At 39.6% G+C, this 27,381-nt stretch overlaps 1 protein-coding gene across 13 annotated transcripts in view; it reads left to right on the plus strand.

Moving 5' to 3' along the window:
- The window catches only part of APBB2 (amyloid beta precursor protein binding family B member 2), a 411,236-nt gene that overhangs the window by 265,692 nt on the left and 118,163 nt on the right, over nucleotides 1-27,381 (plus strand). For 11 of the 13 annotated variants that reach the window (XM_078148568.1, XM_078148564.1, XM_078148565.1 and 8 more), the window contains 4 exons: nucleotides 11,828-12,036; nucleotides 17,161-17,223; nucleotides 17,637-17,722; nucleotides 17,823-17,883. In XM_078148568.1, the coding sequence (XP_078004694.1) occupies nucleotides 11,828-12,036; nucleotides 17,161-17,223; nucleotides 17,637-17,722; nucleotides 17,823-17,883 (419 nt within the window). The remainder of the gene's footprint in view (nucleotides 1-11,827; nucleotides 12,037-17,160; nucleotides 17,224-17,636; nucleotides 17,723-17,822; nucleotides 17,884-27,381) is intronic. The other 2 variants (XM_020991135.2, XM_020991128.2) reach the window with 1 other exon arrangement.

Genomic DNA, 27,381 nt, shown 5'->3' on the forward strand with positions numbered 1-27,381 from the left:
GGCTTAGTCAAGCACTTACTGTTTGATACTGTAAGGGTGCTAGCACTTACGACGGTTCTTCCGTCACATCAGAGAAGAAGGCATTTCTTTTTCACTCCCCAGAAAGAAGGAGCAAAGAATGGCCTGGAAGACTGAGCAATACAAGTTTCTTTTCCCTGGACCCATAATTTGTCAGAAAGCAATTGCCAATCGTGTAATATTTTCTAGGCTGTTGAGGGCAGGGACCATATTTTACTAATCTTGGTATTCCCCACAGTGCTTTGCATAGACAGGGCCTTATACATAGTCAGTTTTCAGGATATTTTTATTTAATCAATGAATGCGTGCTACTTTGAAGATTCTGTGAGGAAATTTGAGCTATGCTGCAGGCATTGTTACATCCAGAATCTCACACCGTGCCTTCCTTAGTTCCTATGGCTTCCACTGCCAGGTGGAAAATAACAACTGCTTTTCAACGTTAATTGGTTTTTTCTGCTTACTCTTTGTGTGAATGCAGTGAAGTTCGTCGGATGCAGTGTCAACCAGGGCCCTTACCTTAGCCCTGTTGCCTCTTTCGACAGCCTGCCCCTTGAGTAGCTACCCCAGGGCCAGAGCAGTAGCACACCCCTGCCTGTGGGGTAATTAGAGAGGGCAGGACAACTGTTCTTTCTGTTCTGTGGGCCTTCACAGATGTGTTTCTGTTTTAAGGCCAAGTATTGCTTTTGGCTCGAGAATGCTATAGCACAAGGGAGACTTTGTTATGCTCCCAGTGGTGCTATTTATACTCTCTGACTTCCTAACCACTGCTTCCTGCTCCCTCTGAAGAGCCACAGAAACAACGGAATGCTTCTGAGTCGTCTCAGAATGTATGTATGGATTTCACAACTTTAGGATTAGCATAGAAAATAGTACCAATGTTTTCTCCATTACATCTAAGGCCTTAGAGAATAGGGCAGTTCTGATCTTTACTAGAGTATGTCTCTTTAATTTGATTACCACCCTCAATCCATTTTCCAGGAGTCTTAGTTTTTGATCTTGACATTCAGCACATTTTCCTAAAGGGAAAGATTTGGAAGACTTTTGGAGGTAATATTTATTTCTTAATATTTTTAGTTGCCTCACGTTTTACTGAAAAAATTGAAGACATTTGCCTCTTCTCTCTTCCTCCTCATCCTCAGATGTCTTCCACCACTATCTTAACCCCTGTCTCACATGAAGGGATGGTCCTTGTCCTTGCAAGGAAAACTCCTCCACATGAGGGATTTCCCCACTGGTTAACCCTTGATTCCATTCTATCCCATCTTCTCTAACAGGCTGCTCTCTCTATCAGCTCCACTGTCTCACTATTCTTCACTTATTCCCTGTCTACTGACTGATTCTTTGATGTTTAATGTCTCCCTCATTTGCAAAACAAAACAAACCCCCAAACTTTCACTTGATCCATCCATCCATTCCCAAGCAGGATGGCTTCCAACTTCATTACTTAACTGAAGCTGCTTACCAATGATCTCTTTTAAAATATGTGTTATTTATTTATTATTAACATTTGTTTTTTTTTAAATGCTGAGTTCCTGAATTCTCTCTCCTCTGTCCAGTCCCTTCCCCAGCCACTGAGAATGCAAACAATATGATATCAGCTACATGTGTGAAATCGCGAAAGACATTTTTCTGTATTATCCATGTTGTGCCCCCCCCCAAAAAAAAGGCAAGAAAAATAAAGGGAAAAAACTATGCTTCAGTCTGCACTTAGAGCTCATCAGTTCTCTCTCTGGAGGTGGATAGCATTTTTCATCATGAGTCCTTTGGAATTGCCTTGGACCAGTGATCCCTTGATTGCCAAATCTAATAGCCTTTCCTCAATCCTGCTCTTTCTCCCCCAGCTCTTTGCAGCCTTTGACACTTTTTGATCACCTTTCTCCTTGATCCGTTCTTCTCTCCATCTTTTTATGACACTGCTTGTCTAGCTGTTCTTTCTCGGTCTTTGCTGGATCTGTATCCAACTCACATCTCCTGCATAGGTGTTCCCCAGGCCTCTGTCCTGGGCTCTCTTTTCTTCTCCCCCTACACTCCTTTGCTTGGTGATCTCATCAACTCCCATAGATTCAGTTATCTCTATGTAGATGATTCTCCAGTCTTCATCCAGCCTTAACCTCTCTCTTGACCTCTAGTCTTAGAATTCCAGTGGCCTGTTGAATATCTCAGACTGGATATCCCATAGATCTTAAACTCAATATGTCCAAAATTAACCCCCAACACTCTGCACCTTGCTAACTTCCCCCTATCAGTTAAGAGCACCAGACATCCTCCCAGTCACTCAGGCATGCAATTTAGTGGCCATTTTCAAATCCATGCTTTCTTCCCCCCCTCCCCACCCCATATACAATCTGTTGCCAAATCTTATCTATTGTACCTTTGAACCATCTTGTGTATATGCTCTCTTCTATCCTCTGACACTGCCACTGCCCAGACCCTCATTGCCTCATGATTAAACTATTGTAATACCTGAAGTCTCTTCTTGCTCTGCTCCATTCTCCACTAAGCTATCAAATTGATCTTCCTAAATCTCAAATCTGACCACATTACCCACACCTCCTCCAACCTCCCCATTCATTAAACTTCACTTACTCCCCATCATCTCCAGCATCAAGTATAAAATCCTCTGGTTTTTAAAGCCTTTAAACTGGCCATTTGCTAACTTTCCAGTCTACTTACAGCTCACTCCCCTCCTGGCACCCTGTGATCCAGTGAGCTTGGCCTCCTTACTGTTCCTTTCACACAAGACTCCATCTCCTACACCATGTTCATTTTCCATGCCTAGAATGCTCTGCCTCCTCACCTCTGCCTTCTGGCTTCCTTGGCTCCCTTCAGTCCCATCTTCCACAAGAAGCCTTTTTGGATCTCCCTGATGCTGATGCCTTCCCTCTCAAATAACTTCACATTTATCATGCCTTCGTCTTGTCTCTATGTAGTTTTTTGCATGTTGTTTCACCCATTAGATCGTGAGCCCTTTGAGGACAGCGACTTTTTTGCTTCTCTCCTCATTCCTACGGATTAGCAGAGTGCCTGGCACATAGTAAGGCACTTAATAGATGCTTGTTGACTTTACTTTGACTAAAAATGAGGCTTTTCATGTGCTTTCACACCTAAGTACAAGCCCTGCCTCAGATATATACTGTCTCTGTGACCCTGGGCAAGTCGCTTAACCTTAAACTTCTCTAAGCAACTCTGGAAGACTATTTGTTGTTGAGAAAGTGATGCCCTGCATTGTTAGGAGTTTATTTACCTAGTCATTCCCTATGCTAATGAAATCATGAATCCAGTCCCCATCCTGTCTCCATCAATATTGAGCTTTCCAATTTTTAAGGGCTTTCCTCACAAACACTCTTAAGAGGACACATTATCATTATCATTTTATAGATGAGGAAAACTGGACTCCAAGAAGTTTCACTTAGCCAAGGTTATATGGCTAGTATGTGTCAGACTCCTCCTCATCTTCTGAATATGTTGTTTTCTCTCCACACTATACCAGGCTGCCTTCCTGGTAATAATAATAAGAATAATAACTACTTAGACTTATATAATGCTTTAAAGGTTATAAAGAAGTATCGTCACTAAAGCCAAAAAACCTACCCTGGTGGATAGGTAATAAAATGAATGAATAAGCATTTTTTAATCACTTAATGTATACCAAGCACTGTGCTAAGCACTGGAGATTCCAATACAAATGCCAAGACAAGTACTGTAATCCCCACATAGTTCTTGCTTAAAAAATATTTTTTCTTAAATGTTGAATGAATGAAGCATGAAAATTTTATTTTTAATTATTATAAAAAGAAAATCATTCTAACAGGGAATAAGGACTTCCCTGCCTTCTTAAACAGAGTATGCTAAACATAATTCATTCTTTCTCTCCCCAGTCCTCCTTTCTGAATCCATTGAAATAACTGATGTAGCAAGATCTCAGAAAGGGTGGGTGGGAATAAGGCCAAGAAAGCAGATTAGCCTTGAAAAAAGGAGATGGGACTTTTCTTCCTCCAATACATGACAAATGGAAGAAAGGATGGGTGAAAATGCGGAGATATTTTGAAGTGGTAAGGAGTCTCCAGGTAGACATTTTTGAAGGGAAATGAGGGAAAATGTAAAAGTTTACACCGGCTAGTTTTTGTCATCTCAGTACAATAGGAGGTGAGATCATTTCAGAGTAGGGAAGCATTTCCTACATTATTATACTTTGTTTTTTATGTTTATCATAATAAATACTATGTGTATATATGTGCTTCTAGAAACTTTGACAATTAGTACTTTAAAAAACTGACACAAAATAGGGAGCAGCTAAGTGGTGCAGTGGATAGAGCACCAGCCCTGGAGTCAGTAGGACCTGAGTTCAAATCCAGGCTTAGACACTTAATGCTTACTAGTTGTGTGACCCTGGGGAAGTCACTTAACCCTATTGTCTAGTCACACACCCCCCCTGAAAATTGACACAAAATGAAAAAGGATTTTTCACATATTTTAATACAACATTTAGTAATACATTCTTACTAATCTTTTATTCATTCTCTCTCTGTTTCTCTCTCTGTAACCTGTTTTTCAGTGTTGTCTTATTTGGCCATCTATGACATCATAGATTTGGCCAGCTGATATTCTGAGATACTGAATAGGTGGGTGATTTCTAATTCATGTTGATCCTTGGTTATCCCTCTTATCTGAAGATTTAAATTTCATTATGCAGTTGGTTTTGTAGTGCTTTAATGCTCTGAAGAAGCTTGTTTTTTAGTCTGCTATTCAAACCTTCATATCCAACTACCATTTCATTTGATTTAGGGCACTGTGGCCTTTTAGTCTTTTACTGAGAAATCTTTACACTTCTTTCTTTATCCATTGCTTAAGTTGCCAAAGCTTTTAACTTGACCAAGGAGCTTATGAATTATCAATGCTTATGCCGTGAGAACTGCTGCAAATTAAGGATATAGTGAGAAAAACATTCAGCTCAATGTGGGGCATGACTTCTTTCCCTTTGAGGTAAGAGGCTGGTGACGTAGCATATGCCCTACTCTTTTCTCTCAACACTTGGGAATATTAAAGTGAAATCCTTGGAGGCTTAACCTTGACATCTGTGAGGGAAATTCTTTTTGAACAATGTACGCATAGAGTAAAAGAACAGCTGGGAAATACAGTGCCTTTTCTCTTTGTCCAGGAGATGGCTGAAGTCAAGGTTGCTTATTTCCTGTCCTTCACACTGTCCCCTTCCTTCCTCTTCCTGTGTCCTCCCCTCAAATCTTTGATCTTTCCACTAAGAAAACTCATTGTTTTGAACTCATTAAGAATATTCTCTATTTCTAATAATTTAACTATTCAAGTGATATGAGGAAAATGCAGCAAAAGGCATCATAGTGTAGCGTATGGAGAGCTTGTCTCAAAGTCAGAAAGGGCCTGGGTTGAAATCTCACTTCTGTTTCATGCTGACTGTTAAACCTTGGGCAGATCACCCAACCTTTCTCTCTCAAGACTGAGTTGCAAAGCAGGCTATAATGGTAGAGGGAGTTATCCTATATCCATGAATATCCTGTAATCTATATCAAGGAAATAGCAGATCTAATTTAAAAAATGGAAAGAATTTTTTTTTAAAGAAGGAAAATGCATCCAATCCTGCTTACTTTTTCAAAGTTTCTCTTTATCTTTATCCTTCATGTCTTTCTTCTTTATTAAAGGAAGAGGTAACCTTCCTCTTATTTAGGGTCTAACCTGTACTAAACAAAATTTTGTTGATGGTCTTTTGTTTTTACATGGCCTAAATTTTCCCCTATATGTCTCACTCTTTCCTCTCTTCGAGAATCATTCTTTTTTTCAAAGTTTGTTTGGGGCTTTTTTTTTTTTAAAAGGAAGAGGAATAAAGGGGGGGGGGGGATCAGCAAAACCAGTCAAAACTTGTTTAAAATTCTGACAATCTTGATCCCATCACGTTCACCTTTTCTGGGATTGTGAGGTGATGTTGCCATCTTTATTTTGTAGTTGTGACTTGTCTCTTTACTACCTACCAATATCCAGGAAGTGACAAGTGCTGCATCCTTAGAACTTGAAGGGAAGGGAAAGAGTGAGGAAATAGGACTCAGTCGAGTAGAGCTGCATAAAAGGCCTCTGTTGGAAGCAGGACAGGAAAAAGTGCCTTTGATATGTGGCTAAAGATTGTCTTGGTTTTTATGTGCTGATTTTTTCCTGCTCTTATAAATCCCTCCTCTCTAAAGGCTCCCTAGTAAACTGCTAGACTCTCCTAAGCAAGGAAAAACTTTTTCCAGGCCTTGTTAATGCTAGCACCTTGCCTCTGAAATTATCTTCCATAACTCCACTGTACAAATGTGTTTGCCTGTTGTTGTTTATTATTTGTTGTTGCCCTTAGAATGTAAAACCCTTGTGGGTGGAGACTGGTTCCCCCCCCCCCTTAGTGCTAGTGCCTGGCTTATAGTAGATACTGAATAAATAATTGTTGACTTGATTTGATTCAATATACACTTTTTTAAAATCCTGCTTTGTAGACTGTCTAAGGACATTCTGGTATAACTTTTAGAATTTTAATCCCTTCTTTGGTTGTGGAGATAACAGGATTGAAAAGTGAATATCAGGCATCTATGAAGAATAATAACGGATATTTTCAGGGGAGGAATAAGTATCTATTTATATTGTAGTATCTACTGTGTCCCAGGCACTGTGCTAAATACTTTACAAATATTAGCTCATTTATGTAGGACTTTTCAAAAATACATTTTCATTTCATTAAATATTTCTCAATTACATTTAAAAATTTTTAACGTTCTTTTTAAAATTTTTTTGAATTCTCTTTTTTGCCTCCCTTCCTCATCCATTGAGGAGACAAGCAGTATAGTATTATATTGGTTATACACGGAAGTCATGCAAAACATTTCCATATTTGCTGTTGCAAAAGAAAACCCAAGAAAAAATTTTTTTTGAAGTATGCTTCAATCTGCACTCAGAATTCATCAGTTCCCTGTCTTAGATGACTTTTTTTTTTTGGTGAGGCAAAGTGACTTGCCCAGAGTCACACAGCTAATGAGTATTATGTGTCTAAGGTCAAATTTGAACTCAGGTCCTCCTGACTCCAGGGCCACCTAGCTGCCCCTTTATATAGGACTTTTGAAGCACATTACATACCTTTTCACATTTGGGACTGAAAAAAAAAACACTTATAAAGTAGGTATTATACATGCTATCTTCATTTTTTTCAGATGATGAATGAGTTAACTATTTTAGTGTAGACCTGGTCTTAAAATAATACTCTTCGAACTTTAGCCCAAGTTAGTGAAACTACATTAGCCTTTTCCCTGAGTTGCTAATGATTTCTCACTCTGGGCAGGAATATCCAGCTGTTCTGCACACATGCTAATTCTCCAGCTGTTTTATACAACAGGGATGAATGAATGATATTGGAGACTTGAGAAGCTTCAGAGGTTTTTGCAGATGACTGCATTCTGTTTTGTGCCCAGGCTGTGTAGCTGTGTTACACCTAAAAGAGTAGAGGTTCCAAACCCTAGGGTGATAAGATTTTCCTAAGCTTTTCCTGGAAGGTCTCCATTTTTCCTTCCTTCCCCCATTTGGAACACCAAAGAAAACCCCCAACTGATCTAATAAACAAAAAAACCTAATGAACATAACCACATGTTTGTTTCAAGTTGTTTCTGCAAATTTTGGGTGACTTAAAATTATTTAATCTTGCTTAATTTCCTAAGGGAAAAAATTTCCATGATAATTTGAGACACATGGCAGTTCTGCTGTTGCCAAGTTTAAACTAGAAAACTGAATGCTGATGTCAAGTGATTGCATGGATGCACATCTGTGCCCATAGTCTTGGTGAAGTTTAATCAACATCTTTGTTTGGTTCCTTTTTTCCTTGTTGTGCCACGGTAATAGCTGCAGTGTTGCCTGCCCACATAATGTGATGACATTTGCACATGAAGATAAAGGAACATAAACACATTTTAATTTCAATCGCATTTTCAGATTGGCTGCAGGCTTTTGCTGCACAGCGCTGCACCTTGTACTTAGAGGAAAGTGATTCCTGCAGTTAACAGTCCAGTCTTGTCAATATCACTAGCAGTTGAAATTCTTCCGCCTGCTTTCAGAGTTCCCCCCGACCCCTCTGTTCTACTTCTCCCTTTCCCCATTTTTAATATCCTTTTCTTCTCACTGTTCAATTCAGCTAATGTTTATGAGGTGCCTAATATTGCAAGATACAATACTAGGGGCTAAGGTGCCAAGGCAAAAATAGAAATAGATCCTGGCTTCATGGAGCATACACTCTATTATGAAGATACAAGATGGTGTCACCTTCTACAGGAAGCCCTTGCCAATCTCCCTTACTTAAATCTAGTGTCTTCTCTCTGTTGATTATTTCATATTTATCCTGTATATGGCTTTTTTTCTATTTGGTTGGTGGTATATTGTCTTTTTTTCATTAGGTTTGCCCTCCTCAAGGTCAGGGACTATCTATTGCCTTCCTTTCTCTACTTAGCCCAGAGCCTGGCACACAGTCTGTGCTTACCAAATGTGTATTGACGGACTCATTTACTTGCATACATGACTTTAAACACAAAGTAGACATAAAATAATACAATGTGATTTCAAAGGGGGAGATTGTTACCGAAGGGCATCCATGAAGTCCTCCTATTTGGGGTGGCACCTGAGGTGTGTCTTAAAGGGATTACAAGCAAAGGATGGAAGGAGAGAGAGGGATATATCACAAACAGGGGAACGTCTCATGCAGAAGCACAAGGTGGGAGATGAATTGTACTATAACGGGAGGGAATAATAGGAAATAACTAAAGAAAGGTAGGTGGAAGCCATATTATGGAAGGCCTTAAATGCCAAAGTTGTGACAGGTTCAGAGCTATGCTTTAAGAATATCCATTTGAAGATCCTGCGGAAGGGAGATTAGTCTGAAAGAAGGGAGACCCATTCAGAAATCATTGCAGAAGAACAAGTGAGAGGCGATGAGAGCTTGTACTAGTTTAGAGAGGAGGGGGATGGGAACAAGCATTACTTAGCCTACTTTGTGCCAAGAATTGTGCTAAGCTCTTCACAAATATTAACTAATTTTCTCCTCACAACAACCCTAGGAAATAGGTACTATTATTATCCCAGTTTTTACAGATGAGAAAACTGAGGCAGATGGAGGCTAAGTCATTTGCTCCAGGGTCACGTAGCTGGTAAGTGTCTGAGGCGGGATTTGAAGTCCTGCATTCCTAACTCCAGGCCCAGCACTTTATCTACTGTGCCACTTAGCTGAGGAGAGAGAAGGTGCCAAATAGAGATGTTTGTGAAGTAGAATCAACTAGGCTTGGCAACTGATTACATTTGGGGAGTGAGGATGAGTGAAGAATCAAAGATGGGATCCAAGATTGGGAGTGGACGTGACTGGAAGGACAGGAGTACCTTCTCTGTTGTTAGGCATTTAACTAACAATGCCTCCAAAACTCCAAGAACACAATTATGAAAAAAAGATTTGACAAATATAACTCACTTCTCATCAGCATGGGGTGAGCTGGCCTCTGTTACATAAAGTTAGTCTGAATGTTAACATTTTGCCTTTTTGTGATAACTTCACCTTACACATATTACAGCAAAAGCTCAAAGCTGCCAGTGGACTGCTGGTACAGGTGGCACCATTTTAAAATAAAGGAAGGTACAACTTTCAGATAGAGTCAGGGGCCTACAATGGCCGCAGACCAGTTCACCAGTCTACATTTATTGAAAGGCTCCCAGGAGCAGGGTCAAGCTTCAGGACAGAAGAGAGAGCCAAAAAGAAATTCCTGCCCAACAGAACCTTAAAGATTAATGAGAAAGATAAGACATATACAAATAAAAGATATTTTGGAAAACCAAATAGATAGAAACATGGAAACAGAACCAGGATAATTCATTTGTGTGCTCTAAGCAAGCTTTGAATACTCACATCTTTTTGCATTTTAATAGGATGGCTGCCCTATCTGTGTTACTGCCCACTAGAGTAGGGCTTTTTTTTTTTAATTAATTAATTTTTAGTTTTCAACATTCACTTCCACAAGATTTTGAGTTCCAAATTTTTACCCATCTCTCCCCTCCCCCCACTCCAAGACGGCATGCATTCTGAATCCCCTTCCTCCAGTCTGCCCTCCCTTATGTCACCCCCCCCCCTTCTCTTATCCCCTTCCCTTTCTATTTTCCTGTAGGGCAGGATAGATTTCTATACCCCATTGCCTGTATATCTTATTTCTCAGTTACATGTAAAAACAATTTTTAACATTTGTTTTTAAAACTTTGGGTTCCAAATTCTCTTCCTCCCTCCCTCCCCACCCACCCTCACTGAGAAGGCAAGCAACTTGATACAGGTTTTACATATGTAGTCATGCAAAACACTTCCATAATAGTCATGTTGTGAAAAACTTAACTATATTTCCCTCCATCCTATCCCACTCCCCCTTTTATTCTCTCCTTTGACCCTGTCCTTCCTCAAAAGTGTTTGCTCCTTCAATCTGCCCTCCCTTCTGTCATCCCCCCTCTCATATCTCCTTCCCCCTCTATTTTCCTAAAGGGTAAGATAAATTTCCATACCCAATTGAGTGTGTATGTTATTCCCTTCTTAAGCCAAATCCAATGAGAGTAAGATTCACTCATTCATAGAGTAGGGCTTCTTAAGCTTTACTGGGTCACGGAGCCCTTTGGCAGCCTGCTGAAGCCTTTAGACCTCTTCTCAGAATCATCTTTTTAAATACATAAAATAAATGTATAGGATTACAAAGGAAACCAATTATATTGAAATACACAACACTTTTTTAAAAAAGTTCTTGGGTCCCAGGTTAAGAACTTCTGACTAGGGGCTTTTACTGAAACAAATGCAACTGGATGTATCCCAAAATACACGTGCTGTGAAAAGTACAGCTTTATAGCATGAAAATATTTGGGCATTTAAGATTATAGGATTATAGATTTAGAGCTGGAATGGTCGTAAGGGTCATCTAGGCCATCCCCAGAGATCAGCGACTGTCTTTTGTCTATCTTTGTATTTCCCTAGCTTAGTTGACTGACTGACCCCCTTGAGGGTTTTTTTTTTCTGATGAGGAAATGGGACCACAAAAGTGAAATGACTTGCCCAAGGTCACCCAGGGCGTAACAGTACCAACCAAATACCTTAGCATGGTTGTCAACAGTTGTAAGATTTAATCAGCCTAAAGGTTTAATGTGTTCAATGTGTCATTTACATTGAAAATAAGTAAAGGCTTGTCAATCATTTACATTTCAGCTGCTTCCCATAGCACTGGCATGGTTGTATTATAGCTCCATCATATCCAACAACAGGATCCTAATTTTAAACTCAGTAAATTATGAAAACCTCCCTTTTGGCTGTATATCTTAATATTCAGTGTCAAGTTGAAGTGAGTACCTGTGTGTGTGTCTGTATGACTTGTACTTTGCTGAGCTATTTAGTTAAAATTCTAGCTAATTGGTTTTATGTTGATTGACATGTTACCTGTACTTGGAATATCCTGGGCTTTTGATGGTTCCAATTATATACAAAGTGACTAGAGCACAAGACGGATGTTTCCAGATCTTAAGTTATAGCTATTCATCTCTCCTTCTTTCTCCGTGTTTGATTTCTGTCTTCAGATATTTTCTCTAACCTGACTTGTCTTCCTAGAATGACAAGTTCTTTCTGTTTTGGATACCTGGTCTATAGGTTTACCAGATGTACATCTGGGGTATAGAGTTACCTCTACCGTTACCAAAACTGGAAGGATATACTGTGGTTTTTTTCCTTTTAATAAAACCTACTTTTATTTTATTTTCTTCTACTTCCCAGCGGACATATGGAGTGATCATTCATTTCAGACGGATCCAGATTTGCCACCTGGATGGAAAAAAATCTGTGATATTGCCGGGATTTATTACTGGCACATACCAACGGGAACAACTCAGTGGGAACGCCCTGTGTCCATCCCAGCAGATCTTCAGGGCTCTAGAAAAGGGTCCCTTAGTTCTGTAACTCCATCTCCCACCCCAGAGAATGAGGTAAATCTTTTAAATCATTTATTCTATTGACAGTAACATAGCACATCTCTTTTAATCAGTTGTTCCTATTCAAACAGGTCATTGAGGTAAGCTTTAGTTATAGTATATATTGGATTTAAAGTGTGAATAATGTTCCCTTTTTGTGAATGAAATTAATGTCCATTTTCCATAGTTTTTGTTCTTAATGACTCTTAGTCTTATGAAACAACAGATACAATGAATGTAGTAAAGTGATTATTTCCCTAGAGTATTATTTTACTCTGTAGATACAAACTGCATTAAATATTTACATGCCAAATAAAGTTTCTTAGCTAGATCTTTTGTTATTATTGTGACCCTTATCAACCTTTGGTTGGTAGGGATAGTGAGTGGAATCAGTCAATGCAATAATACTTAAGATTCTTCAAATATCTAATTTTCACCAAAACATCGGAAATCCTGAGGATTTTGCAATGGTAGAACTGAAACTATTTTGGCAATAATGCTGAGTATCATAACCTTTTAGCATTCAACTTCAGTTTGGTCTTTAAGGAAAAGATGTGAAGTTTTTTTTTAATCTATAGATGATACATTAAAAATTACTAAAATGCTACTAAGAGAGGCAGTGCAGTATAGTGAATAGAGAAATGGTTTTGGAATCAAGAGGGCAAGAAAGTATCATTTTAATATTTCCAGCACCTTGGACAGTACCTGGCACAGAGTAGGTGTTTAGTAAATGCTTGCAATCACTAATCCCCTTGTGTTATTAGACTGACAGAGTCCTGAGTCTGTCTTTTTACCCCTGTACGAGATTGGCATCCGTCAGAAGGTCTCCAGAGAAGGGCATCCTCTGGCTTCCCTTAGCAACAAGGTTCAGATTGTAATGACAGTTGGATAGTAGATATTTTCTTCTTAATCTAATTTGTATAATCTCTAAGTTGTATCATAGTACAACTTGTTTAGAAACGCAATCACTTGAGGGAAATAATAATGGCTAGAGTTTACATAGTACTTTAAGGTTTGTAAAATGCATTACATATATTATCTCATTTGATCCTCTTTACAATCTTGTGAGGTAGGTGCTGTTATCCCCATTTTACAAATGAGGAAACTCATGCTAGTTGAGGTCAAGTGACTTGCTCAGAGTCACACAACTAGTAAGTGTCTGAGGCCTGATTTGAACTCAGGTCTTTCTGACTCCTGGTCCAGCCCCTTGCTGCATAGGAAAAGTCAGGAGGGAAATTGAATTCTAAAACAAGACACATTGGTAATACATTCTCCCTTCAACATTTCCATGAGTTTTTGAAGCTTCGTGAAATACAGGATACAAGGATTCCTTGTCAATATGATAGCTCCACATTTCATATTCAGAAGTTTATTTTGAAAGTATTGATGATTTTTCTACTGCACATTCAAAAAGCATTTTTGGAAGTTTACAGACTGGATATGAAATGTTTGTTGCTGAAATCTGACATGCAAGTTTTTCCCTAAGCCATTTGTATGAAATGATCCCCTAAACCACTTGGATCCTGAGTTTTAGAAGCAGTGAAGAAAGAAAATCACATAAAATGTCTTTATCCTTGCTTTTTTTTTTATTCTTCCATTTATTTAATTGTTCATTTTTTTAAAACTGAAAATGTTTCTTTGATTTATGAAGTATAATATTTCAGAGAGAGGGGTTATCAGTTTTATGTTACTTATGGAATGGTTGTCTCCATTTTCTTCAGCATCTTAACCACTGCTTGGTATTATGTTACTGCATTATTATAGTAATATAATGGTATTCCAGCAGCCTGAAATTGTGCCTCAGTGAGTTTCCAAAGTGTTCCCAGGAAGTGCCCTTATCTAGGCACTAGAAAAGATGAAAGCTATTGATTTCTTATATTAAAGATGGGTGATGCCTTCTGATATAACATATGAAACTCCAATATCAATGTGCCATCCTAAGGACTATTGTTTCATCATTTTTAGAAGATTCATGGCCCATATGAGAGTGGCAATTTACTTAGAGTTTTTAGAATTTTAGAGCTGAAAGGGCCTTAGAAAACAGTTAATCCAGCTTCCTCACTTTTCGAATGAGAAAACTGAACTCTAGAAAACCCCAGCAGCTTACTTGTAGAGTTGTGTACAAGACTTATATGGTTAGTAAGGAGTAGAGGCAAGCCTAGAATACAGGGCTCCTGCCTCCTAATTCAAAGTTCTTTCTACTGCTCCTTAACAGCTGCCTCTCCTATTGGGAGGAAAATAAATGAATTGTTATTCTGTTCACTATTCTACTTCTTCCTATTTCTCTAAACTATGTATGATCTGCTACCCTGTTCCGTGTTCACTCAATAAAATGTGAGGAATTCCAAAAGGTGCCCAGAAGGAAGTATATTAGCATGAATGAAACGTCCCATAGAACTGTGTCTGTGCTGTGGGTATTTATAATAACTGAGCCTGACATTCAGAGAATACTACCTTATGCTGCGGAGGCTGTGAGCAGGGTTCTCACAAGCCTTAGCAGAGTCTTGAGACATAGGAACAGAAGGAAGGAGACTTTCAGATTCATAAACATTTATCAATCTGTTTACCAGGTCGGTACAACAATCTTTTTTTTTTTATCATATTCCTGAATAGTGCTAGTAGTGAGTTTATTTGGTTCATGGAAATCCCTTCCAAGACTTCAAAAGAAAAGAAAATTAATTTTAATTAAAAAAGTACCCCAAAGTTCCATTATAACATTGTCTTTGCCAGCAGATGGGAATCCAATATGAGGATACACTTCACTATAACTGATTCTTTAGTGATTAACGTTATAGAAAGGTTGTAGTGTGTCTGTGTGTATATGTATATATGTGTACATGTGCATATGTGTGTATATATAAATATGTGTGTATATGTATATGCATATATGTGTATATCAATATGTATGAGGCCTTTATATGCAAAGTACTATTCTAAAAGTCATGAATTATATTATTAGGCAGCTAGATGGTACAGTGGATAGAGAATCGGGCCTGGAGTCAAGAATCCGTGAATTCAAATTCAACCTCAGATGCTTCCTAGCTATGTGACCCTGGGCAAGTCATTTAACCTTTGTTTGCCTCAGTTTCCTCACTTGTAAAATGGAGATCATAATAGCACTACATCCCTTCCCTCCAGAGTTGTTGTGAGAATCAAATAAGATAATATCTGTAAAGCACTTAGCACAAAGCCTGGCATATAGTAGACACTTAATAACTGCTTTATTCCTTCCCCTCCACCTTTTAAGGAAAGGACTTTGAAATTATTTCCAATGATTCACATGTTCCAAGAAGATCTCTCCCACCCCAGACCACCCTTAGAACTAAGAGCTCTGGCTATGGAGTTAGTGGAAGTGGGTTAAAATCTTGCCTCTGGCACTATCTGTATGACCTTGGACAAGTCCGTTACCATCCCAATTTTTTTTTGTTTCTACAACTTCCCTTTTTTCTTTCTATCTTGTTCCTTCTTGCTTTTCATCCTAGTCTTTGAAATTATCATTACTGCATTCATTTTTGCCTCTTTGCAAGAGCACATTACTTTCTAAGTCCAATTAATCATTTGGCATTTTTCAACATTCAGCTTAAGTCACTGGCATATTTTTCAGATTAAAAAAAAATGATGATTTTTTGACATCTTAATATTTTCTTAATTAAAGAGTAGTATTAATTTTGAAATTTTTCAGACCATAGTCATCAAAGCATTTGAATGTCTGCTCAGTAAATGCTTCTCAATGATGTCAGAACATTTTAGGTATTTCCTCTTTGTGAGTTGCCCCTTCCTCCCCTCCTCTTTTTTAGAAAGGTCAGTTTCGGAAAATAAATACAGTATTCTGAATTCTCCTATGCTTTAAAGAGTTACATCATCTGGGTACTGAAGCAAAATTAAAGACCAAAAATAAAAGCTTGTTGAATTGAATGGTACAAACTTGGTAATAGATTTATGTCCCATATAATCCTGAATTTATGCTTGCTTCAGATTAAGGAATGTTGATTTTAGCAGTTTTAACTTTCAGCACATTTTAAAAAAACATAATTTCTTATAGCCTTGAAAATTTGTTATCATAATTATTTTTAATGCTATAAAGAGAAAAAATCCCTTTTTATTGTAATAAAACTTTATCAGAAAGGCTCAATTGTTTATTGAGCACTTCTTTACAGTAGTTTTTGTTTTTGTGTTTTTACAAATCTGGTTCTGGGGTTTTTAAAGTGTACAAATTCATCAAAGTGTTCACAGGTTTTATTATTTTCTACTATTTCTGTCAGGTCTTGAGGAAAACATCTGAGTATTTATTCAGTTTAGTGGAAGGAAAAAACATTGGGTGTTTCTGAGATCTGGGAAGGAAGGAGCTGTTTAGATTGAAACAGCTGTCTTAACAGTTCTCCTGACAAACCATTGCTTCTTGCTTTGTACTGTGCTCTAAGGAAATAATTTCATAACCAAAAAATGTTTTAAGCCATGAAAGCCTGTTGTTGCATGAGGATAGTGCTTTTTATGAGTTGAAGGAAGCTGCATTACATTATTTACAGCTATTTTTGTTGCACTGAGTTACAGTGAAAAGTCTGTTTGTGCTCCCTACTAATCACCTTTTCCCCTTCATTGTCTTTTTTTTCTTCTGTTAGTGTGAAGATAAGTTGACTTCAGTATTCTGTTTTCTTTTACTTTATTGTTGCCAAATCTCCTTACGGCATATTTTAAAAGGCTCATTATTAATGCCTACCCTACTCCCCAATTAAAATTCTGTTTTATAAAGAGTAAGTCTGATGGAAGCCTAGATAGGTACAGCATTCATGCTTGGAAACATTGATTGTGTTTGATTTTGAGATCACATTTAGAAAATATCTTCATTGTCTGTTTCTAATACATGTGGATTTTTTTCCTTGTTACAATCATTTGTTTTGGTAAGTAGTTGTAGAACCATTTTCCCCTCCTGCCCCTTCCTCCCCCCTTCCCCATTCTAGTTAAATTCCTCTCCAGTCGCCATTCTAGAATTGACTAACTAGCTAAAGTTAGAGTTGATCTGTTCCCTAACTCATCCCCGTGAATATCAATGCTAACAACAGTGTCTTGTGTTTTTTTTGTTTTTTTTTTAATTTTATTTTATCAATGTGCTTCTTCCTATGTGAATAATTACATGTCTAGAAACAGCCATGGAGTGATTTTGCTGTTCTGAATGGGGGAAAGATTAATAGTGACATTTGGAAGGCAAGTATATTGTCAGATTTTAGAACATTTAATACTGCATATTTTTTCCTTTTTTTTAATTTTTGCATGGCTGTGGCTGTATATTTTTCTTCTTCATGAATACCATTCATATTACAGGGATAGAATGATTGGGGTTCTTGTTAGGGATGTCCAGCTCACAAACATGTTGCCTTTGTCTGATTTTTTCTTCTTTGAATGAATTCAGTCTGAATTTCACAGGGTAAATGTGTTATAAGAACCAGGTGCTTGCACTGAATGACCATCTAATAGTCTGCATGCCTTTGCCTACCTTAGCTCAGCATATACTATATGCTTCTATGCAGGGATGATGGTTTTTCCATCTGCCATTAGAGGTATTTGTAGAGGAAAGGGCACTTAATTCTATAATAATAAATTCCAGCTTTTTCTCCTAGGATTTGCACGCAGCCACAGTTAACCCAGATCCCAGTTTAAAAGAGTTTGAAGGAGCAACCTTACGTTATGCATCTTTGAAACTCAGGTAGGGTGGCAGAAGGTTCTACTTGAACCAAGTTTTAGCTGTATCTGTAGCTAGAACTTATAATGGTGACCCCAACGTGCTTTTTTGGTTTCCTTTACAGACATGCCCCACAAGCTGACGCTGATGATTCGTGCAGTATCAACAGTGACCCGGAAGCCAAGGTGAGTAGAAAAACCTGCTTTCATCAGAATTTCTGCATTACGAATGCTAGAGTTATTCCTCTTCCTTCATTTTATATTTTATAATTTTATAGTATTTTATAGTTCTGATGGTTTCATGTCAGCTGTGCTGAAGTAGACACACAGTTGGTGTAATGGAGCAACCATAGCTACTTTATATTCCAATCTTCTTTCCCAGAATGTGACTCTGTTTTCTTTCAATGTGCCTTTCGTGTCTGGGTCCTTCTTGCATGTCCACATTGGGAATGGCAGCATCTCAGTGGGCAGTGCTGATTCACGGAATCTTAAAATTGAAAGGGACATCAAATGTCATCTGGTTCAAGTTGGAAAAAGGCAGGAATCCCTCTCCAGCATGCAGCCTGATAGTCATTCAGGTTTTCCTTGATGGGGTCATAGTTTAGTAGGAAGGACCCTTTTGCCTCCTAAGGCACCTTGTTCCACTTTTGAGCAGCTCTGATTAGTTATTTGCAATACAAATTATTTACAGTAATCTGCAGTTATTTACAATGACCTTAAGTCTGCCTCTGAGAAACGTCTATTGAGTACTACTGTTATTTGTTGTTGTTCGGTCACATCCGACTCTCAATGACCGCATTTGGAGTTTTCTTGGCAAAGCTAGTAGAGTAGTTTGCCATTTCCTTCTCCAGCTGATTTTACAGATGAGGAAACTGAGGCAAACAGGGTTAAGGGAGTTGCCCAGGGTCACACAGCTAGTCTGAGGCTGGATTTGAACTTAGGAAGATGAGTCTTCCTGACTTCAGGGTCAGTGCTCTGTCCCCTGTGCCACCTAGCCGCCTACTGAACACTACTAGTCTTGCCCCATGGAACCAGCAAGGTACGTCCCTCTCTCTGGAGACAGACTCTCTACCCTTAAACAGCCTTCATGTCTTCTCTAAGTTATCTCTTCTCCAGACTAACCTTCCTTAATTTCTTTACCTGCTCCTCATGGTTGCAACATCTCTCACCGTTTTGGTTATATACCTTGTCGATATCCTTGCTAGAACAGGGTGCTTTAAAGAGAGAACAATAGTCCACATGGATTCTGACTATAGTAGAGCATAGCTTGGCCATTACTTCCTGCATTATGGTTCATCATGCTTTTTTTTTCTCTTTTTTTATGAGGCAGTTGGGGTTGAGTGACTCACCAGGGTCACACAGCTAGTAAGTGTCAAGTGTCTGAGGTTGGATTTGAACTCAGATCCCCCTGACTCCAAGACCAGAGCTCTATCCACTGCACCACCTAGCTGCCCCCATCATGCTTCTTAATGCACCTTATGATTCCATTTAGTTTTTCAGGCTGTTGTGTCATGCTGCTGACTCCTGATGACTTAGAAGGTCCTCTAGAAGCCTTAAATCTTATAAACAAGAACTGTTCTTTAACCACCCACCACTCCACCATTCTGGGCTTACAAATGTTCATCCTACTGCTGTAGTCATTTGTATAATGTAAGAACTCAAAAATGATTGTCCTAATAACCTTTTTTTAGCTTAGCTAATTATCTTGCTCCCTTAATGGAGAAGGGAGGATGAGCTTTGGGTTGTTCATATGGCAAATGCAGATCGGTAGAGTGGTCTTTGAGTCAGAGAGTCGGTAGAGTCCAGTCTTTGAGGGGACTGGAGTTGATTATACTCATGAATTTCTAAAACAGGTTATCATCTCTTTTCCCGCTTCTCTTTCCTTTATTATCTTCTTTTCTCCTTTCCAGAAGAAAGGAAGAATGGATTAAGTGCTTAGTGTGTGCTGAGTGCTTTGCAAATATTATTTCATATGATCCTCACAACATCTCTGGATGAGAGTTGCTATTGTTATCTTCATTTTACAGTTGCAGACATGGAGGCAGACTTGTCCAGGGTTACCCCACTAGTGAGTGTGTTAGGGAGGATTTAAAGTTAGGTCTTCCTGACTCTGGACCCAGAGCTCTATCTGCTGAGCCACCTAGCTGCCTCTGAAGTTAAAGACAACTGGCCTAGATTTGAGATGAGGACGCTGACAATATATAGATTCTCTTCCCCACCTCCCCCTACCTCAAACCCTACATCAATATAGTCTCAGTGTATCAATTATAGTTCTGATGGATTCATATCAGCTGTGCTGAAGTAAACATACAGTGCGTGTAATGTAGCAACCATAGCTACTTCATATTCCAATCTTCCTTCATGTCCAAAGGGCCTTAAAAAGCAACAGATTGGGGCAGCTAGGTGATGCAGTGGATAGAGCACCAGCCCAGGATTCAGGAGGACCTGAGTTCAAATGCGGCCTCAGACACATAACACTTACTAGCTGTGTGACCCTGGACAAGTCACTTAACCCCATTGCCTAGCCAAAAAAATAAAATAAAATAAAATAAAATAATAAAAGTTTAAAAAAAAGGCAACAGATTGAGTGGAGAATACTTGAAGTGTGTTAGCATCCTGACTTATGCTCCTTTGATTCCTGATTTAAATCAGAATATTCCTGGGATACTCCTGAAGAAGAATATGATGGAAATCTCTCCTGATCTTGTTGACCACAGGGAAATTTCTAGCCGAGTTAAGGGAACAGCTAGTGTAGGAACAGGTGGCATTCTGAACAAGTCCTTGCACTCCTGTGAGCGTGCTGGGCTTTAAAAGATAAAGTTGATGGTGAGGAAGATATGCATAAAATAGAAAGGCTGTGGGTGAATCATTTCTTTTGCCACCAGTGTTTTACAAGGGCCATCAGCAATGGTTGCAAGAGGAAGGACCTGCAGCAGAATCTGTCTGTGCCGCTAACTGCTGGGGCAGAGGAATCAATTAAAAAAAAAAAAAGGCAAAGGGGAAACCTCAGGGGTCCTTGGGGAGGGTGGGACGGGGTCCAGGACTGGGAGGAGCAGTGGAGATATCCCCTAAGATCTGTGCATTTGGGCTTTTTGTCCCCTGGGTTATCTGCTATATACCATCCTATTCTCTTTAGCTGTTTGCCAACCAGCTTAGTATTAGCCAAGCCTCCTTCAGAAGTGATGGGAGATACAAGTCTGCAGTGTATGTATGTACTGTTGAAACCATACTGAATTCAAGCAAAAGGAACCAGTACTGCATGTCATTCCTGTTCAAATTTGATCGCTAAAAATTTTAAAATGTCATCATTCCATGAAAATCGGAGGAATCCAATTCAACCATCCTTTATTTTTTTAAAAAAGATCTTTTATAAATTTAATCTTGCAAACTTTTGAAATGGGGAATGGAATCTTGCATAAAATCATTCCTATTTAACATATTAGAACCAAATAAATCAACAGCAAGCCGACAAGAAATGTGTTTGTGAAATGGGATTGCCTTGTCCCTTTTCAGGTGCCACTGAGGTCCCCTTTCCTTTGACTTTGTTCTGTCTTTTCTTGTTGTTAAATATAGTTATGGTTCTGATGTTCTTGATTAATATCAATTCACACAATGTTTTGTCATTCTTTGTGTTTATTATTTTCCCCCCAAGGCACCATAATATTCTTCTTGATTAATATGCTGTTCTTTGTTCAGCTATTCTGCAGTCACTGGCATCAATAAGTTTCACTTGAGGGCCTTGGTGGGGGGAGGAGCTGGAGAGAAAAAGATGAACAATTGTATACTCCTTGCCCTCAGGGAGATTCCGGCAGTGAAGCTGATAAAGTGGATTGAAATAACTATAGCGAGATTATCTACAGATTAGCAGTATATAGAAGAGGTTTAGCAGTGAAGCAGTTGATTCGGGAATGGGAAAATCGCTTCCAGGGTCAAGCTTCTAGAAATGGCTTCCTGGGGCAGGTGGTACCAGCTCTGGGCCCTGAAACAACAAATCCTGGCAGCTAAGGAGGTTCCCCTTTTATGCCTTTTATGACAGTTGGTGGTGTAGTATATTGAGTGCTGGGCCTAAACTTAGGAAGATCTGAGTTCAAATCCAGCCTTAGACACTTAATAGCTGTGTGACTAAGCAAGTCACTTAAATTTACCTGCCTCAGTTTCCTTAACTGAAAAATGGGGACAAGAACAGCATCTACTTCCAGATGGCATGTTGACTTAGAAAACCACGTATTAACATGAACTATGTTCTATTGTATTTTTTATTTATTTTGTTAAATATTTCCCAATTACATTTTCATCTGCCTCCTGAGCATTTGGTAGAAGTGTTTTCAGAAGCTTGTTTGACACCTCTGTCCTAAACCATGGAATTTCTGGGAATCTGATCAAGATGTGCAAGGCCTAAGGCTGAGGATTAGATCTTTTGTCACTATACTTTTCCTATTGACAGACACATCCTTGTTATCTTACATGCCCAGATTATTGTGACAGCTCCCACGTGGTTTCCTCACCTCCCTTCTTTCTTCTCTCCATGCAGCCCTGCAAACTGTGGCTCGATTAAGCTTTATAACAGGTTACTTTCATCACATCATTCCATTTGCTTCAGTGATTTACACCTATGTACAAACTCCAGAGCATGGGCTTAGCCCCATTCTCTAGATCCGATTAGTCAAGCATTTGTTAAATATTTACTATGTGCCAGGCACTCTGCTGTGTATGTGCTGGCCATGCAAAGAAAGGGAAAACTGGCAGTTCTCAAAGGAAACTCCAGCTCCAGCCCAGGAGGATCTGAAAGGAAACCTCAGCGCTAAGCCAGGATGACCTCTTCACCGCTCCATAAATACCTCCTCACTGTCTTTGTTCATGCATTTCCTCGTGCTGGAATAGCCTCTTCAGTTTGCCCTGTAGATGTTTGATCATGGATTTAGACGTGGAAGGGAACTCGAAGGTCACTTAGTCCAGAGATATCACACTCAGATGGAAACCATAGGTACACATCCCTGTGGGCTGTGTTTTGACTGAGAAAACCACACTTTATATGTTTCTTTTTTAAATTAATGCATTACCTCATTAAATTCAGATAGGACCTGCATCTGTTTTGGCACACTTGGGAGGGTCATGGGCCATGTGCATGACACCTGATCTACCCCAATTCCCTCATTTTACAGTGAAGGAAACGGAGGCTTAAAGAGAGTAAGTGATTTCTCCAAAGTCACAAATGGTCACAAAAGTTGTGGGCTTAGGGTTTAAACCGGTGTCTTCTGAATCTTTATAATGCATCATGTTGCCTCTTACGCACATGAACGTCTGCCCTGCCCTCCCAGCTCCTCACTTGAATCTCTGATTTGTTTTCCTCCCTGTCCATTTGCTTTCCTTTCCTGTACTCTCTAAATATGCGCAGCCTAACTAGCATAACAACTTTTCTTTTGCCTACCAAAAGAAAACTTTTTTTTCTTTTGCCTGAATGACCCAAATAAATCTCTCTGTGTGGGCAGGGACTGTGTCATTTGCTAATTTAGTCCTATATGGTGTGTTTTGTGCCCAGGGATTAATCTTATGCCACACCTAGCACAGCCTGGGATGGCGCTTGAGCAGTGTGAGCGCTGTTAAAAATAACAGTCACTGTTAGGAAAATAGTTAAAACTGTGAAAACCTATATGCTTAAAAATATTAATTATGTGTAACACAAGGATTTGTCTCTTTATTTTTTTGTATCGCCTGTGGGTCTAGCAGAACTACACCTGTAGTAGGCTCCTAATAAATGTTTGTTGAATTGAATAGAATAGACTTTATTAAGAAATTGATTGATCTGTTTGATGAAGGGCCATATTTTCTGTAAAGGAAATAGCCTGCCACCTGGTGGACCATTTTGAAAATTACATTAAAAAAGAAATGCATTGAAGTTTTATTTTTATTTTATCTAATTAAAGGAGTAGGAGAGACCACACCTGTGATTTAATTGATTGGAAATTCTGTTCACCTATGCTGATTTATATGTCACTCGCATGTAACTTAAGGTCTTGAAGAATTGCATGAGACACAGAGATTAAATGATTTGCTCCTAGGTCTTAAGCTAGTATTTTTCAGAGTCAGAACTTGGACTCCGCTCTTTCTGACTCCAAGGTTTGCCTTCTCTTTACTACACCCTTCTGCATCTCTTTTTTTTAAATGTTGTAATAAATTGTTATTTGAAAATGTTTGAAGAGATGTCAATTGCATTGAAAGTGTTATAATTTATGACTGGATCCTGATGAGATAATGGCTGCGAAAGGGTTTCATAAACTGTAAAATCCCACAGAAATATCAGGAGTGGTTATTCTTATTACTGATAACCTGATGCCTTCTACTAGATTGATCACTGTAAAGGTGATGAAATGAAAATATTTCTTGGTGAATCTTTAAGAGTGAACATGTAATAATCAACTTTGAATATTAAATTTTGAAGAAGTTCCAGGAAATATGTTAAGTATTTGAAAATCCCCATAGTGAATAGTGTTCAGATCCCAAGATCTCTTTACATTTCTTTTCTCTGCTATGTGCCAGGCATCGAGCTAAGCGCAGATGCTACGCAAAGAGGCCACCAGGGAGCTTACAATCTAATGGGGGAGGTAACGAGCAAATGAATCTCTACAAATAAGCTACATGCAGGATAAGTAGGAAAGCATTAAAAGAGAGAAAGCACTAGAATTTAGAGGGGTTGGGAGAAGCTTCCTTTAGAAATCAGATTTGGGATGGGAAGGAGCCAAGGAAGCCAGGAGGTATTGCGGAGGGAGAGAATTCCAGGGATGGGGGACAGCTAGAGAAGATGCCTAGAGCCAAGAGATGGAGCGTCCTGTTGAAGGATCAGCAGTGAGGACGGTGTCACTAGATCGAAGAGTACTTGCTTGGGAGTAAGGTGTAAGAAGACTGAAAAGGTGGGAGGGAGCAGATCATGAAGGGCTTTGAATGCCAGACAGAGCCTCTTGTATTTCATCCTGGAGGCAATAGGGAGCCACTAGGGTTTAATGACTAGGGGGCTGGCTTGGTCAGACCTGTGCTTTGGGAAAATCACTTTAGTGGCTGAATGAAGGACAAGTGGAGTGGGGAGAGATTTGAGGTCGGTAGACCCACCAGCAGGCTGTTGTAAACGATGCAGGTGGGAGGTGAGGAGGGCCTGCTCCAGAGTGCCTACAGAGAGTGGAGCTGACTTTAGAGGACCTCTGGTCCATCCTCCCTTCCAGATAATTGACCCAAAGCCCCAGTGCAAGTCACTTGACCTCTCCAGGCCTCAGTTTCCTCGTCTGTAAAATGAAAGAGTTGGCCTCTGTGGCTCCATGAGTCTGTAATCCCATGACTAAGTAGGGACAACCCTCCATTCAGAACCAAAAGTTGGCACTCATTGCTTTCTGGTGTAATAGGATGTCTTGAATTTTCATTCAAGGCCTCTCACTCTGTCATTGTCCACAGGGAGCCTTGGACAGAAGGCTCTACTGCGTGCATGGTGCTCTTCTCTGCAGGTGAATGTCAGTTACATTTAGGGGCAGTTAGGTGATACAGTAGGTAGAGTGCCCAGGCTTGGAGTCAGGAAGACTGATCTTCCTGAGTTCAAATCTGGCCTCAGACCCTTAGTAGCTGTGTGACCCTGAGTAAGACACTTAACCCTGTTTGCCTCAGTTTCTTCATCTGTAAAATGAGCTGGAAAATGAAAAGGCAAACCACTCCAGTATCTTTGGCAAGAAAAACCCAACAGGGGTCACAAAGAGTCAGACATCCCTGAAAAATGACTCAACAACAAAAAGAAATGAACCTTGGCAACCTGCAGCAATCTGGGTTGAAAGAGGTCTCTTCCCAACCCTTTCCAAAGCAGGAGAGTCAATATTGGCCAAAATGAAGGTTGCTCTTCCTAGCAGTGGGCTGTGTTTGTGCATGTGAAGTGAGCCAAAGCAGCAAAGGGCACTGGTATTCTGGGTTAAGTGGAGGAGTTAAAGAAGGAAGGGAGGAGGGGAGAGATGCTGGTCCAAGTAATGAACCTATCATCATTACAGCTCTTATACTTACTACTTATTTTGATCTATGTGTTGTAAGTATTTGCATATTTCTCTTGAGATGGGAAGCAATGGCTGCCTTGGAATCAGGAAGACCTTGAGTTCAAGTCTCACTTCTGACACAGACCCTGGTGACCCTGGTCTTGTCACAACTTCTCTGGGCCTCAGGCAACTTTGAAATTCTATGAGTTGTAGAGTAGATTCTGTGGTAGACATACAGTCATCATCTATATTTCACAGCAAGGAAAGAAGGAAGGAAGGAAGGAAAGAGGGAGGGAGGGAGAGAGAGAGGAAGAAAAAGAAGGAAGGAAGGTTGGTTCTCCTCAAAAAAGCTTTAAAAAAGACAACTCTTGGGGCAGCTAGGTGGCGAAGTGGGTAGAGCACCGGCCCTGGAGTCAGGAGGACCTGAGTTCAAATCCAGCCTCAGACACATAATAAATACTTTCTAGCTGTGTGACTCTGGGCAAGTCATTTAACCCCAATTGCCTCACTTAAGAAAAAACAAAACAGACAACTGTTGCATTTAAAATGTGATTTGAGTACTGTCATTCAGGCTGCACACAACTTTTCAGGAAGATATTTGTTATATAAAATAAGATATACATTCATTGGTATCCAAGTATAATAATGTTATTGCTATAATAATTCATCACTTAAAGATAATTATCAAGAACACCCCTTGTTAATCATTTATGTTAAAGAAAGGGAGAAAGCTCCCATCTCTTTGACCTCAGTTGGAGTCAATGATTATTGTTAACATCATTTAGCTAAGGGATTGTGAGACATGAGAGCTCAGTTGACCCTGCAGAATGAGGCTTCTAACCCTTAATGCATGGGTTTTAGGCTAGCATTTGCCCCAGTTCCCAAACACCGTGCTTCCTGGTTGCCATAAAGCCCAGTGCATAGTGGAGCTCTCACATGCCAACTTTGCCGTTCAGCACTGATTACCGTTTTGACCTTTCCAAAGCTGTTGTCGCCCTTTGGTTGATAACCCAGTGGGGATTGTGCTGTTGCTGTTGCAGAGCTACGCATTTGCCTCCTTTATGAACTTCTGTTTCCTGCTGTGGACATTTGCCACAGTGAGCTGAGGACAGAAGTGGCTGATTTTCGGAGAGTGGCTTTCTAAAGCAATGATGTGTTTAGCACAGTGCTAGACACATAGTAGGTGCCTAATAAATGCTCATAAGCTGCCTGATTGACTGGTGCTCTGGTATCCAGTATAACAGCTGTATCCTATGATGGGCAGATGCCTTAGATGGATAATTAGGGAAACCCCAAAATTCTCTCTTTCCCCAAAGAAATGCACCGCAGGAAACAGGTAAGACAATGGGCTGGTAACCAGTGGTAACAGCAGTGGTGAGAGTCTTGATATTGGCAGCAGGAACAGCTCAGACTATCAGCAAGAGAAAAGCCTCATCACTATGGCACATCATACTTATATATAAGCTGAAACCTGAGCAGACTCCAGGAACAGGTGGGAGCAGCAGTAGACTGAGTCTCTAACATTGACATGGCCAGCTGGTGTCAGCTTGGACCAGGACCCTGTCACACTGGGACATGCTTCCAGGCTTGACACTACTACCAAAAAATTATTTACATGCATGTGTGTATGTGTATGCATATAGGTGTGTATTTGTACATACATGAACACATATACAAATACACA

The sequence above is a fragment of the Phascolarctos cinereus genome, unplaced genomic scaffold (assembly GCF_003287225.1).
Source record: "Phascolarctos cinereus isolate Bilbo 61053 unplaced genomic scaffold, phaCin_HiC Scaffold_9;HRSCAF=440, whole genome shotgun sequence".
Taxonomy (NCBI): domain Eukaryota; kingdom Metazoa; phylum Chordata; class Mammalia; order Diprotodontia; family Phascolarctidae; genus Phascolarctos; species Phascolarctos cinereus.